The sequence below is a fragment of the Podarcis melisellensis genome, assembly GCF_964234715.1.
Source record: "Podarcis melisellensis genome assembly, chromosome: 6".
NCBI lineage: Eukaryota > Metazoa > Chordata > Lepidosauria > Squamata > Lacertidae > Podarcis > Podarcis melisellensis.
Window position 1 is genome coordinate 47,204,833 of NC_138538.1, and position 13,905 is coordinate 47,218,737.

General features: G+C 42.6%; 1 protein-coding gene across 1 annotated transcript in view; it reads left to right on the forward strand.

Annotated features, from left to right (window-relative positions):
• Window positions 1–13,905, forward strand: part of CPNE5 (copine 5) — a 124,191-nt gene that overhangs the window by 18,261 nt on the left and 92,025 nt on the right. Inside the window, exon 2 of the mRNA XM_081915405.1 lies at window positions 12,701–12,741. Within this exon, the coding sequence (XP_081771531.1) occupies window positions 12,701–12,741 (41 nt within the window). The remainder of the gene's footprint in view (window positions 1–12,700; window positions 12,742–13,905) is intronic.

Below are 13,905 nucleotides of genomic sequence, written 5' to 3' on the forward strand. Positions count from 1 at the left end.
AGAGCGGGTACCCCAAGGCACTGGTTCCATCTCCAGGGGGGCCCTGGGTGTCTGGGCACCCACAAAATTTTTACTGTGGTTGCCTGGCCTCCGCCTGCCACCACCACTGCCTTCCCTCCCTCTCTCTGGGGCTGTGGCAGTGACTGGACCAGGGCCTCTGCCTCCACCATCTCCATGGGACGGGGGCACCCATGTTCTACTGCCCCACCCCCACTGCCGCTGCAGAAGCATGTGCCCAACAGAGGCCTCTTGGTGGAGGCCCTGGCTCAGTCTCCACTATGGCACTGGAGAGTGGCAGCAGCGGACAGAGATCAAGCAGTGTGTGCCACTGGGCACCCACAATCTCCTCTACCTGGAGAAGGGTCTCAGATGTTGATCTAAGGGTATGGACAGGTTCCTGTCGACAGAGGCATTCCATTAAGTATTGGGATATTAATTTGAGATTAGGCACGCATTAGGCACTACTGTAAGACAAATATTATTTCCCAAGTATAAATGTTAAATGAGACTGGCATCAAATGGATTGACCAGCTGTAGTGCTTTTGCCCAATGCATTTTGTACCAGATTTTACAAAAGAAGGCAACTCTGGTAGCTGTGTCTTAGCTTATTTTCTAACTTTACACATGGAACCATGGAGTTGTTGTTCGGAGGAAAAAAATGACAGGGAGAGGATATCCAGAGTGAATAATGAAGCAATTAAAAAGTCTAGCAAAGTTGAAGCCCTTTGGAAATGTGGAAAGTAACTGGAGAGAATTAAAACAGCCTTTCTCCTGCAGTTGGTGACAGAGAACAGAAGATCATCACAAGGTACTTTGTTTATGACAAAAGCTGATGCCTTCGATGGGCTTAATTGTCTGGAGTTAACCCAAGAGAAGGAGGCAATTATGCACCTTGTATTACAGAAGGTTGAACAGAACTGCATGGAACGTGGAAACAAATTATACTGGAGAGACATTTTCAGCCATGTCATCATATTTAGGGTGACTTTCTCACCCTTTGTAAAGTGCAAAGGCAAGAGGGAAGCGGAGGAAAAAGTTTTGCAGCAGGAAGTGCTGATAGCGTAGGGGGATGCAACAGAGTTATGAGTCTGAGAAAATTAAAGAGCTCATTAGAGGCCTTCATGTTATTGCATAGTTCTTATGAGAAGTGCATAGCAAAAGTTCCTCTGATGCAGTGCTTCCAAGGCAGGCGTTAATGCAACATTATTGTACCTACAACAGGAGATTGGAAGTTGGGCAATGTCCAGCACCTTTAGTGTATGTGCAGCCCCCTCAAATATTTTATTGGGGGGGGGTGAAGGAGTTGCCCTGGGCCCCTAGGAGTTGAGGGTGATATATGTGTTGAGCAGTTCTATGCACACTTACAGAGGAGGCAAGCCCCATGGAAGTAAGAGAGATTTATGTTGAGTAAATTTGCAAAGGATTGGGTTGTAAATCAATCACCAGCACATTATGGTGATGAATAATGTTCCGCTGAAATGGATTTAGGCTTTCTTTTGCAAATAGCCTTCTACATATTGAAATGCACTGGCAGTCAGAATGACCACAAACCGCAACACAAAGAGAAAATGGGCTGGCTCTCCCTTGCAGTGCAGTTTATTTTTTACCTCATCACATTATATAGTTTGCTGATAGTGGTTATGATTCCTCCCTGACAAAAGCGCAGTCTCTTTGGCAGCTGCATGGCATAATTTCCTTATTCTGTTTTCTCCATGATGGGAAAGAATCTTGAATTTCAACCTGGCCTGCAGGTTTCAAGGGGCACAGGAGCCCTGCCAGTGAAAAGATGGGAAGCCTATTTGCAGCATGCCGGTGCTTTGAAGAGGAATCATTTTGTTTATATTCAACCCCCTGAGAAGTTGAGAGCGGGCACTTTAGTTTCACAACATGCTTGCGTGAAGTAGTTTGTGCCGGTAAATGTTGCAGCGTGGAGTGCTTCTCTTTAGGATTCTAGCCAGCTATGCCTTTCCTGGGATAATCCATTCTGCTCCCTACTCCCTTTTCCATTCCTCCCTTCCAGCAGTCAATCAGTGTTCTGTGCCCACTGAGCTGCCTTTACTGAGCTGACTTGATCTCAACCCTGCACTTAAGGCTTTTCTAAAGGTTTCGTTTCGGTGGGGGGTAGTTCTGCAAAGCAGAGACATTACCTTGCCAACAAAGGTCCGTATAGTTAAAGCTATGGTTTTCCCAGTAGTGATGTATGGAAGTGAGAGTCCCATGGACTGCAAGAAGATCAAACCTATCCATTCTTAAGGAAATCAGCCCTGAGCGCTCACTGGAAGGACAGATCGTGAAGCTTAGGCTCCAGTACTTTGGCCACCTCATGAGAAGAGAAGACTCCCAGGAAAAAACCCTGATGTTGAGAAAGATGGAGGGCACAAGGAGATGGCAGAGGACAAGATGGTTGGACAGTGTTCTCGAAGCTACCAGCATGAGTTTGACCAAACTGTGGGAGGCAGTATAAGACAGGAGTGCCTGGCGTGCTCTGGTCCGTGGGGTCACGAAGAGTCGGACACGACTAAACAACTAAACAACAACAACAACAGTTCTGCAAACCTTAAGTTTCCTCTGTTCTGCCAAGCATCCACACTCTGAGAACATATCTGTGACATCTGGTAACTTGCTCAACACCACCCACCTCCAAATTTCAAGCCACTCCACACCACACTGAGTCTGGAAAGCACAGCATTGTATTGCTCTTGTGGCAGTGAAGCATCATTGTGAACAGGACGTGTATTTGTCTGGGAGAAAAGGCAGGAACAGAAAGCCAGAAGTGGGAGGAGAGAGAGAATGAAAGGGCTGCAGTAACACACACAGAGAGAGAGAGTGGGAATTGGGGTGGTGGTGGGGAGAGATTGCTGGGAGATACAGTGGAAAAGAGAGAAGGATGGTGACAGACAGGTGACTTACTTCCAAGATAGAGATATACAGAAGAGAGCATGGGAGAGAAAAAAGAGGCAATGTGGAGAGTGTGCATTTGAGAGGGAGGGGCATTCACAAGAAAGATTCTTCCACTGTCCGGCATTTAGGTAGCCAGTACGAGGAGGGTTTGGATGTTGGAATTTACCAGCCAAAACATTGGCTTCAGGCTCCCAGTCTGTTTCACAAGCACAGGGTGAGATTCCCCTGCATGCTGCAACTTCCTTACAGATAGCTTTTCAGATATTTTCCAATAATAAAAAAGACTTGCCTTGCCTTGTTTTGAGTTTTCTTCCATGTGTTGAAGAGCTGCTTACTTTGTTGGAAGATTCAGGATAGCTGTTCACAGTTTCAGACCACAAGTTTGCCATGAATCAACAATGTGACTATATGTAATAGTCCTGCTCTAGTCTGTCTTGGTCAGACTACACCTGGAATACTGTGTCTAATTCTGGGTGCCACAATTTAAGAAGGATATTGACAAGCTGGAATGTTGGTAGAGGAGGGTGACCAAGATGATCAAGGGTCTGGAAACCAAGTCTTATGGTTGAGGGAGTTGGATATGTTTAGCCTGGAAAAGAGATTGAGAGGAGTCGTCTTCAAATATCTAAAGGGCTGTCACATGGGAGATGGAGCAAGCTTGTTTTCTCCTGCTCTGGAGGATGGGACCTGAGCCAATGGATTTAAGAAAACAGATTCCGAATAAACTTCAGGAATAACTTTCTGATGGTAAGAGCTGTGTGACAATGGACTGGATTCCCTCAGAAGGTGGTGGACTCTCCTTCCTTGGAGCTTGTTAAGCAGAGGTTGGACGGCCATCTGTCATGGATGCCTTAGTTGAGATTCCTGCATTGCAGGGGGTTGGACCAGATGATCCCTGGGATCCCTTCCAAGTCTACAATTTTATGATTCTAATGGAATATAAAAGCATAATGCATAATGAACAGAAACATTAAAATAATTATGATAAATTACATCATTAACAGTGTCACAAAAATGACATACCCGCGAGCCTCTAAAACCCTAACAAAAATGTGTTTCTTTCAAAGTGAATATTGAAATTAGGGAACATCCAGTACAGACCTGCACATTATTGTTTAAAGAATGAAAATTGTTATGCACTAGTGCCTTTTTGAAATGTTGCCTTCCCAGCCCCCAGATATAACTCAGCTGTGTTCTCTGTGTGCTTATTAAATGAATTTATAAATTTAAGGTTGGATATCTACAAAATCCATGGGGTATGTGTTGGCTTACATATGTGGCAACGTCATAGCCTGTAATTGCTATTGGGATTGTTTTGGGTGAACAAAAGGTGTTTCCTAGTAGTGTCAAGAGGGGACATCCAGGCTCCAGTAGCGGGCAGCGCAGTGGGGCAAGGGCTCTTATCTGACCTCCCAGCAGACGAGTTGCTGCTTCTGGGAGAAGAGAGGCAGTGGTGAGGGCAGTGCAGTGCCGTGCAAATGCACCAATGCAGTCAATCTATTTCTGCTTGTGTGTTTGCACCGCACCATTCCAGTCACTGTCTAATCCTGGTAAGCAGCAGTGACTCACCTGTCAGGTTAGGAGGCCAGGTTACCATGTCTGTCGCACTACACTGTACATTAACCATCTAAATTTTCTTCCTCCAGTGACTTCAGCAATGAGGCTTTGTGGATGGCTGTACTTCTGTGGACTTTAAATCCTTGGAAAGCTGATGTCCCCAAAACTCATAACTTATTTTTCTCATTGTTTCTCCCATGAGTAATTTTGGGTTACATACACAAATAGCTGATTGAAAGATAATTCCGTAATCATAAAGTTCTAAAAACTAGGCTCTGTTGCCTTTTCAGCAACCCAGATCTATAGTCTCTAGCTGAGAAGGAAATTGACATCCTTTGGTTTGCATTTCTGTCTGTCTATATGAGAAGCTGTCAGCATACAGCTTTTGTCAGAGTGCTAGAACCACCCAGGAGAGAAATGTGGGTGGCTTGGGCTGTTGTTCACAAATGACACTTTGATTGGTGTCTCATTTCTCCTATTTGTTGATACAGTGAAGAGACTACATTGACATTCAGTTTCACTCTCTTTCATTTTCCATATCCCATTAACAACATTCACCAACGATGCACTCCTGGCAGAAAGGCATTCTAAACATTAGTTGTAGCCTCCACCACCCAACAAAGATTACCTGTTCCCTTTTTTTCTAGTGGCCACTGTGAGAACAGGCTGCTGGACTAGATGGGCCAATGTAGGGCAATGTAGGGCAAATTGGGAAGAGTTCCCTCTGACCCTTATGGAAGCAGATTTCAAAGCATTATTCCGGAGATTGTCTTGAGTCACCAGTTGTAAGTCCTGTTCCCAGAGTGCTTTGAAACCTTCCTTAGTCCTCACAATCTCCTCTGATAAACTAGGTAAAGGGACCCCTGACTGTTAGGTCCAGTTGCGGACGACTCTGGGGTTGCAGTGCTCATCTCGCTTTACTGGCCAAGGGAGCCGGCATACAGCTTCCAAACCAGAGCAGCACACGGAAATGCCATTTACCTTCCCGCCGGAGCGGTACCTATTTATCTACTTGCACTTTGATGGGCTTTCGAACTGCTAGATTGGCAGGAGCAGGGACTGAACAACAGGAGCTCACCCCTTCGCAGGGATTCGAACCGCCGACCTTCTGATAGGCAAGCCCTAGGCTCTGTGGTTTAGACCACAGCGCCACCCGTGTAATCTAGTTGGGTCTTAATTTGGTTTCCTGATTTGGGCCTGATGCTTTAGAAAATAGAGGTGTTTAGTTTCCCTTTATTTCTCGCCATCCCCTTCAAAACCCTCAAGGCCCTTGCCCCCTTATCTCTCCACTCTTAGATCCCAATACACCCACACTCATGACCTTTTGCATCTCTAGCTCCACCCACTCTTCACAGGTCTCCTGTTCTCTCAAAAGAATTATTTATAAAGTGCCTAATGTTGACCAGGGGGTTCCTGGCTTTGTTGTTGTTTTAATATACACTTCTGTGAGTGTGGGGCCAGTGAACCAGGGAGTTCCCCTAAGGCTTTGGGGACTGAATACTCAGACCTTCAACATGCTATTATTGTTTTTACTGATGTATAACACAAAATAGCTGGGTAGACAGGACTGAGACCCTTCAACAGACATTTTAAGTCTTCCCTTTGGGACTGGAAGCTTCACTGTCTGACCCTTTCTGCTGCCTCCCCGTGGACCTGTCTCATACTCTCCTTGCTTCCTCTTCCTGCTTTTCTTCACCAGCTCTGCACTAGCTCCCCTTCCCATCCTTCAAGTGTGATGCAGCTGCAATCTGCTTAGTTCATGTGCAGTGAATCTTTTTGTATTTTTTGGCAGCCCTTGTATGACTTACCCTGCCAATAGAGTATTATTTTATTTTGTAGGGGAGCTGGGGGCGGGATCGTTATCCAAGCCCTGTCCTCCAGCAGAAAGTCATAGCTGCTCAATGAATGGAGAGACTGGAGGAGGTTTTGTTCTATCCCAATGGGCTGTTTATTATTGCAGGAATGAGAGACACTATGGAGGGAGGGAAGAGGGTGATGTATCAAGAACTCCCTGAGGAAACCAATGCTGAGAGGAGAGTGGTATTTTAGGTAGCATCAAAAGGCCAGCACTACTATCTGAAGGACAAATGGTCCCCATTTGATTGGAATTATTATATTTCTAATTTCTGGTCTTTTGGTTTCCTTCTCTTTTCAGCTCCTTCTCTTGCTCTCACACTGTTCTGTTTTCAGTTCTTCTTCACTTCTTGTTCTTCTGCTTCAGGGTGAGCTGCATGTAAGGCAGCCAATTCCCTGCATGTTATTCTGTCTCATTTGGGACAAGAGGGGTTTTCTTTTTCTCTGTATGCTTCTCACACTTAACGGGTCATTCAGGTAATTTGCGGTGGCCACCCACACAAATTCTACCATCTCTGCACATCGTTGTCAAGCAATTGCAGCTTGTCACTGCAGGGCAGGGCATCCTACTCAACCAAAGAATTCCTGCAGCATTACAGCTAGAGGCTCATGGATTCCACATTTTTCAGTCTTGTCAAAAAGAAGACTCTACTTTTCTTATTTATAAATCACTTCTAAAGTACTATGTGCTTCAACACCAGTTGCTGCAAACCAGAGCCCATGTGTGGAAACAAGTCTGGCAGGGCATTACTTGAGATTGCATATTCCATCTTTGGAGATTTACGTACTTCACATCCATATTTTTGTGAGAGGACAAGTGTACAAAGTGTGCAAGGTAGGACCAGCTGTCTGCATCGGACGTCAAAAAGTGCTAGGAAAGTGTCACACCAAAAAACAAAAAAAAGCTAGTGCAGTTGTGACCTCCAATCCCACCCTCCTTTTACACTCCTGCAGCCCAAGGAATTACAACAATAACTGACAGCTTCCCCAGAATTTCTCTGCCCCTCTGATTTCATTATCCATGGGTGTTAACAGGCCAAGTAGAGTTTTTCTGCTTTCTTAATCACTGGTTGTCACTTCCTAAGACAAGGGGATAGATTATCCTTCTCAAGATGCCTCTAAATCTTCCGAGTGTTTAGAAAGAATTACAGTGGATGAATCACTCAGTAATTAGTGCTCTCTGTAACTTCCTGTACTGCAGCTTTTGGTTCTCCATGTTTTACTGTAGTCAGGGACTGGTATTCAGTGCCCTCTGCAATCCCACCAACACACCTTACCTGCTCACTGACAGCAATTGAGAGAAAACAATACTATGGCTTCTTTATATCTCCCTTGTTACTGAACCACATGGTTGTGCTGACTCAAAGCAACTTTCTTCATTGCCCAGATGCAACAGCCTGACCTGCTGCAATCCCTGAAGTTGAGCCTGTCTCTAAAGCAATGAAATATCGTTTCCTGGAATGAGTATGCCAGTGAGTTAAAGCAAGCTCCCTCTGCACTCAGTCTGCATATCTCCTTACATTTAATTGGTGCTCTTGCGTGCTTTGAAGATAAGCTATTGAAAGAAACATTCAGAGAAGTTCTGGCTCTGAAACTGGAATGCTATTAAGCCCTTTCTAATCCTTCATTATCCAACCCTACAGTTCTGTGATCTTAAGTGCAGAATTTTCTGACTGCATTCAGCACCACAAGTGGTGGACAGCTCCCAGAATCTTGTCATCTTGAGGACTGTGGATTAATCAAATGGACAAAGGGAGGGAAGGGATCTTGAAGGAACTGAAGCTATAAACTTTCAGCCACATTGGGTGCTGGTATCAGAAACCCTGAGACAAATTTCTGTTATAGTAAAATGTATGACAAACTTTCCTATTCATAGAACACACAAAGATGTCTAAGTGTAACCCACCACCTGGCATGGAACAAATGTTTCATCTAAATTTAATTTAAATTTCTTAAATTATTTTTGCAGCCTTTTTTCCCTCCCCTCTGTTCATATTACAAGAGTCCATTTGTAGATAGGGCATTATTTACATGTAGCGATGATGCATTCAGTATGGTCCAAATTGCACACATCATCTACACAGAAGTCCACTCAGCCAGCACCAGCCTCAGTTGCACATAAGTCAGCATGGCAAGTGTAGTCTGTGTAGGGCAGTAATAGCTTCAGTACAGAATTATTTTGTGATACATCATTATTGCTCATAAAGAGAAAACACTATGTTGTTGTTTAGTCGTTTAGTCATGTCCGACTCTTCGTGACCCCATGGACCAGAGCATGCCAGGCATTCCTGTCTTCCACTGCCTCCCGCAGTTTGGTCAAACTCATGTTCATAGCTTCGAGAACACTGTCCAACATCTCATCCTCTGTCGTCCCCTTCTCCTTGTGTCCTCAATCTTTCCCAACATCAGGGTCTTTTCCAGGGAGTCTTCTCTTCTCATGAGGTGGTCACGTATTGGAGCTTCAGCTTCACAAGTGCTCCAGTGAGCGCTCAGGGCTGATTTCCTTAAGAATGGATAGGTTTGATCTTCTTGCAGTCCATGGGACTCTCAAGAGACTCCTCCAGCACCATAATTCAAAAGCATCAATTCTTCGGCAATCAGCCTTCTTTATGGTCCAGCTCTCACTACTTTATTTACAAAATGAAGTCAGCAGAACATAAAATTGTTGTTTGCATTGTCTTCATGCCATAACATTCCCAGATGGAGGCAATTTAAGAATGGACTCAATAATGCAGAACAAACACTTTCGCAGGTGATTCCAATATATGAGCCCTTATTTAGTTCCTTTGTGCTATCAACCATTCATTTCCCCTAATATCTTTAGAAAAAGTCCTAAAATCTCCATAATCTCTCAGGATGCAGGAGGTGGCTGCTCCTCAATGGGGAAGATAATTGATATAAATAAATCAATACCTTGGAGGACAAGGTGTTTGCATGCCAACATTCTGGTCTACATTAAGAATAAATCAACATTCTGTCTACATTCAGAATACATGGTTTTGTGAAACCTTTTTTTTTTGGATTCAAGGTGAATACGTGTAGGCTTAAAGTGGGGAGGGAGAGGGGGCATACATGGAGCCTCACTCCAATTCTCCTGTGTGTGCTGGCTCCACTTCAGACATTTCTACATGCAATATGATGGCATGAAGGGGGATTCTAAAGTCCATTTGAGTAAACGTGCGAAGTGGATGTGGGAAGTGGATCTGGAACGTGCAGGAATATCAAGACGGGCTTGTGTGTGTGTCCCTCCCCACATCAAGACCAGATGCATTCTTCACAAATGGGGCTTAGATCTCCATAAAGTTGGGGCAACTTAGCCGAGCAAGAAACTCTTCATTGAATGTGCCTATGGACTTGGTTGCTACTACAAGAGAGTCGTTTTGAAGCTGTTTGTCAGTTTGACATGCTATTTTTCACAATGAGATCAAGGAGATGGTTTTCATCTAAGCTTGGATATAGTTGGATACCATCTTGAATCAGGATGGTGGACTGAACCTTTCAAAACTGCACTGGTTTTTGAGTTTATTAGAATTCCCGAGAAATGCCAAGTAGAAGACTTCTGTTCTACTATTGTATATTAGAACGTTGTTGTTTACTGTGCATTTGGACACTTATTAAGATATTGTAACTCAGTTTTCTGTGATCAAGGAGCGGGTTTTTGTCTGTGTGTGGATACCATTGGACACCATTTTGAATAATGATAGCAAACTATACTCTAATTTTAACCATTGGGTTTGTTTGTTTGTTAGATGTCTTGAATGACTAGTTATGTATATTTTGAGGTTTGCTGAAGCCCCTCCAGTTCCATTCTTTCATATTTGCACGGACATAACTTGCCATGTACATAGCTCAGGAATAACCAATGTAGAGCCCTCCAACTATTGTGGACGATCTCTCTCATCAATCGCTACCAGCTCTACCAGTAGTCAAAGATGATGAGAGTTGGGGTCTACCATATCTAGAAGGTGCTACATTGACTACCCTGATGTAGATCATCATCTTTATACCAAGATATAATATGGGCCACTGTCTGCATTGGAAAGGTTGAGTTCTGTGGAAAGGAAACACACACTTGGGTGCTGTTGATTTAGAATATAGTTGAAGCATTATCATCCAAAGCGTCAACAAAGAAAGGAATATGGCCAACATACAGAGATCTATTAACTGAGCAAGAAGGAAAACTAAAACTTAAAGACTATGATGAGATAAAGGAATATCTTCAGAGTTGGTTGCATCACAGGCAACTAAACAAAATCTTTAAAGAGGACAATAAGAGAGGATTTACTTACACAGCTTCCAAATTCCAAAGGGATATTATAGACGATAATTCCAAACTATTGAAGAAGGCCTATAATATACTTTTGGAATGGGAAACTAAAGACAAAGAAGTTAAATCGGTAATGATTAAGTGGGCAGAGAACATAGGTCATAATATAATTTGAAGTTTGAAGATTGAATAAGGCTTTGGAAAGTGATTTTGAAATTTACAGACTGTATATTGCTGAAAGAGAATTATATGAAGATGATGTATAGGAGGTAAAGGTAAAGGGACCCCTGACCATTAGATCCAGTCGTGACCGACTCTGGGGTTGCGAAGCTCATCTCGCTTTATTGGCCGAGGGAGCCGGCATACAGCTTCTGGGTCATGTGGCCAGCATGACTAAGCTGCTTCTGGCGAACCAGAGCAGCACACAGAAACGCCGTTTACCTTCCTGCCGGAGTAGTACCTATTTATCTACTTGCACTTTGATGTGCTTTCAAACTGCTAGGTTGGCAGGAGCAGGGACTGAGCAACGGGAGCTCACCCCGTCGCAGGGATTTGAACCGCCGATCTTCTGATTGGCAAGTCCTAGGCTCTGTGGTTTAACCCACAGCGCCACCCGCGTCCCTGTATAGGTGGTATGTCACACCAAATAAATTGGCAAAAATGTATAAAACAGAACAAAAGAATTGTTGGAGATGCAAAGAAGGGGAAGGTACATTTTATCATATGTGGTGGGATTGTAAGATTATTAAGAAATTTTGGGAAATGATTTATAATGAATTGGAAAAAAAAAGTTTAAAGTAACGTCTGTTAAAAAACCAGAAGCTTTTTCGTTAGGTATTCTAGGACAAGATATTCCGAAAGAAAAACAGACATTGTTCATGTATGCTACAACAGCAGCAAGAATTCTAATAGTGCAAAATTGGAAGACCGGACAAATTACTTTTAAAGAACAATGGCAAGAAAAACTGATGAATTATGCAGAGTTACGGACAAATTGTGTGAAAAGGACAACAGTGACTTTGGAAAAGAATAGGAATCTTTTACACCATATTTACAGAAACAAAAAAAACCCCATGGACTCATTGGCAGGATTTAAATAAATATTCACAACTTTAATTACAAAGAACAAGAAGATTATACAAGTTGATAAAACATTATTATATACACAGCAGAACGAAACATTTTATGTAACAAACCAGAAATGGAAGCTGAGGGAAGTCAACAAGGAGGGGGGGGGGACTGAAAAATGAATGTTATTGATATTGGATATTTGTTATGAGAAAAAGAAAATTAATAAATAATAATATAAATAGATGATAGATAGATAGATGATAGATAGATAGATAGATGATAGATAGATAGATGATAGATAGATGATAGATAGATGATAGATAGATAGATAGATAGATAGATAGATAGATAGATAGATAGATAGATAGATGATAGATGATGATAGATAGATAGATGATAGATGATAGATAGATAGATAGATAGATAGATAGATAGATAGATAGATGATAGATAGATAGATAGATATAGATAGATGATAGATAGATAGATAGATGATAGATGATAGATAGATAGATCGATAGATAGATAGATAGATAGATAGATGATAGATAGATGATAGATAGATAGATAGATAGATAGATAGATAGATAGATAGATAGATAGATGATAGATAGATAGATAGAGATATAGATAGATAGATAGATAGATAGATAGATAGATAGATAGATAGATAGATAGATGATAGATAGATGATAGATGATAGATAGATAGATATAGAATATAGTTGCCTTCTTCTAGGAACTACAGCCAGGCACCTTCAGCAATGTGTGCTGAGCTAAGTTACACCACTGTGTAACAGAGCATCTTCCTTGACAGTAGTGTCAGATTAGTGTCTCCCACCCAGGCTGGCCACTAGGCTATTCTAGGTAGAAAGGCTTCTGTTGTTTGGGCTAAATTGAATTGGTTTATTATTATTATTATTATTATTATTATTATTATTATTATTATTAATTTTGCTCTGTACTGGAAATTGTGTAATTCTTCCTCTCTCTCTCTCTCTCTCTCTCTCTCTCTCTCTCTCTCTCTCTCTCTCTCTCTCTTTCATTTCAGAAATCTTCTGGATAAGGATACTTTCTCCAAATCTGACCCATGTATGTACATTTTCTATATAGGTTCACTGCCTTGTAAAATATAGTTTGGCTACAGGGCTTCTGTGATTAGCTCACAGCGGTTCTTGTAGAATCCATGCATTACATTTCAAATGCAGGGATTCTTGGAGTTTAACACTGCTTAGATTCCCCCCTCCCTGTGCTTAGAGATTTCTTTTTTTAAAAAAGAAGTTTATAAATGCTTTAAATGAATGATTAAAAGACCACACTCTTTGAGCATGCTGAACAAGATTAAGCAGTTTAAATCCCATTCATTTTAACCTCTGAGACATAAATTTAGTTCTTCCATTGACATCAGTTGAAGTTGAAGTTGCCAGGTAGTGTTCTGGATTCATTGACTCCTGGTTGGCAACATGGCTGGCTGGCTAGAACCTTAAAGAGGAGCCCTCCACTTTGGTTGGTGGCTCCACTTGCAAAATGCCATTTTCTTTGAGATGTCCCTTTGGGAACATAGACAGCATCCTTAGCAGCTCACGCAGATGAAGGAGGACGAGCAACAGATCCTGATCAAATCTTGGTGGGGCAGCAGCCTTTGCTGCCAGCCAGTTTACCGGTGCCTTGGCAGCGGCTCTTCATTAAAACCTCATTAATCTTCTCTACATCTCCACCGTGCTTTTGCTAATGGGGAGTATTTGAAAGGGAGCCAAATACATTAATGAAGGTATCATTATTGGCTAATTTAAACAGACACCCTTAAGATCTCGTTTTGATTTCCATAGTTCCTAAACCATGAGAGACTGGCCTTTGTGTTTGCATTTGCCATAATAGAATGTTGAGGCTGCTTTCTGATGGGCCTCTAAAAAAACAAGCAAATCCATGAGCCAGAGGCTGAAAAATGGTTGAGGGGAGAGATGGTCCACCCTTTCAGATGGGTAGAACTTTGGGCTGATTCTACAGAAATCAACTTCCACCTGTCCACATACCATGGGTCATATCTAATCAGTGCTTCAGGCATCAGCAGAACGGGGGAGTGAAGCAGTTTTCACTGATCTCCACCCCCACCCTCTCCCATCCAGCACCCCACCACCCACATGTCTCCACAGGATTCCCCCAACTCCCAGGATCAGATTTTGGGGGCACATAACCACCAAGAAGTGCCTCCCTCTCTGTTCCATGGACCAAACCCTACACTGGATCTTCCATCAC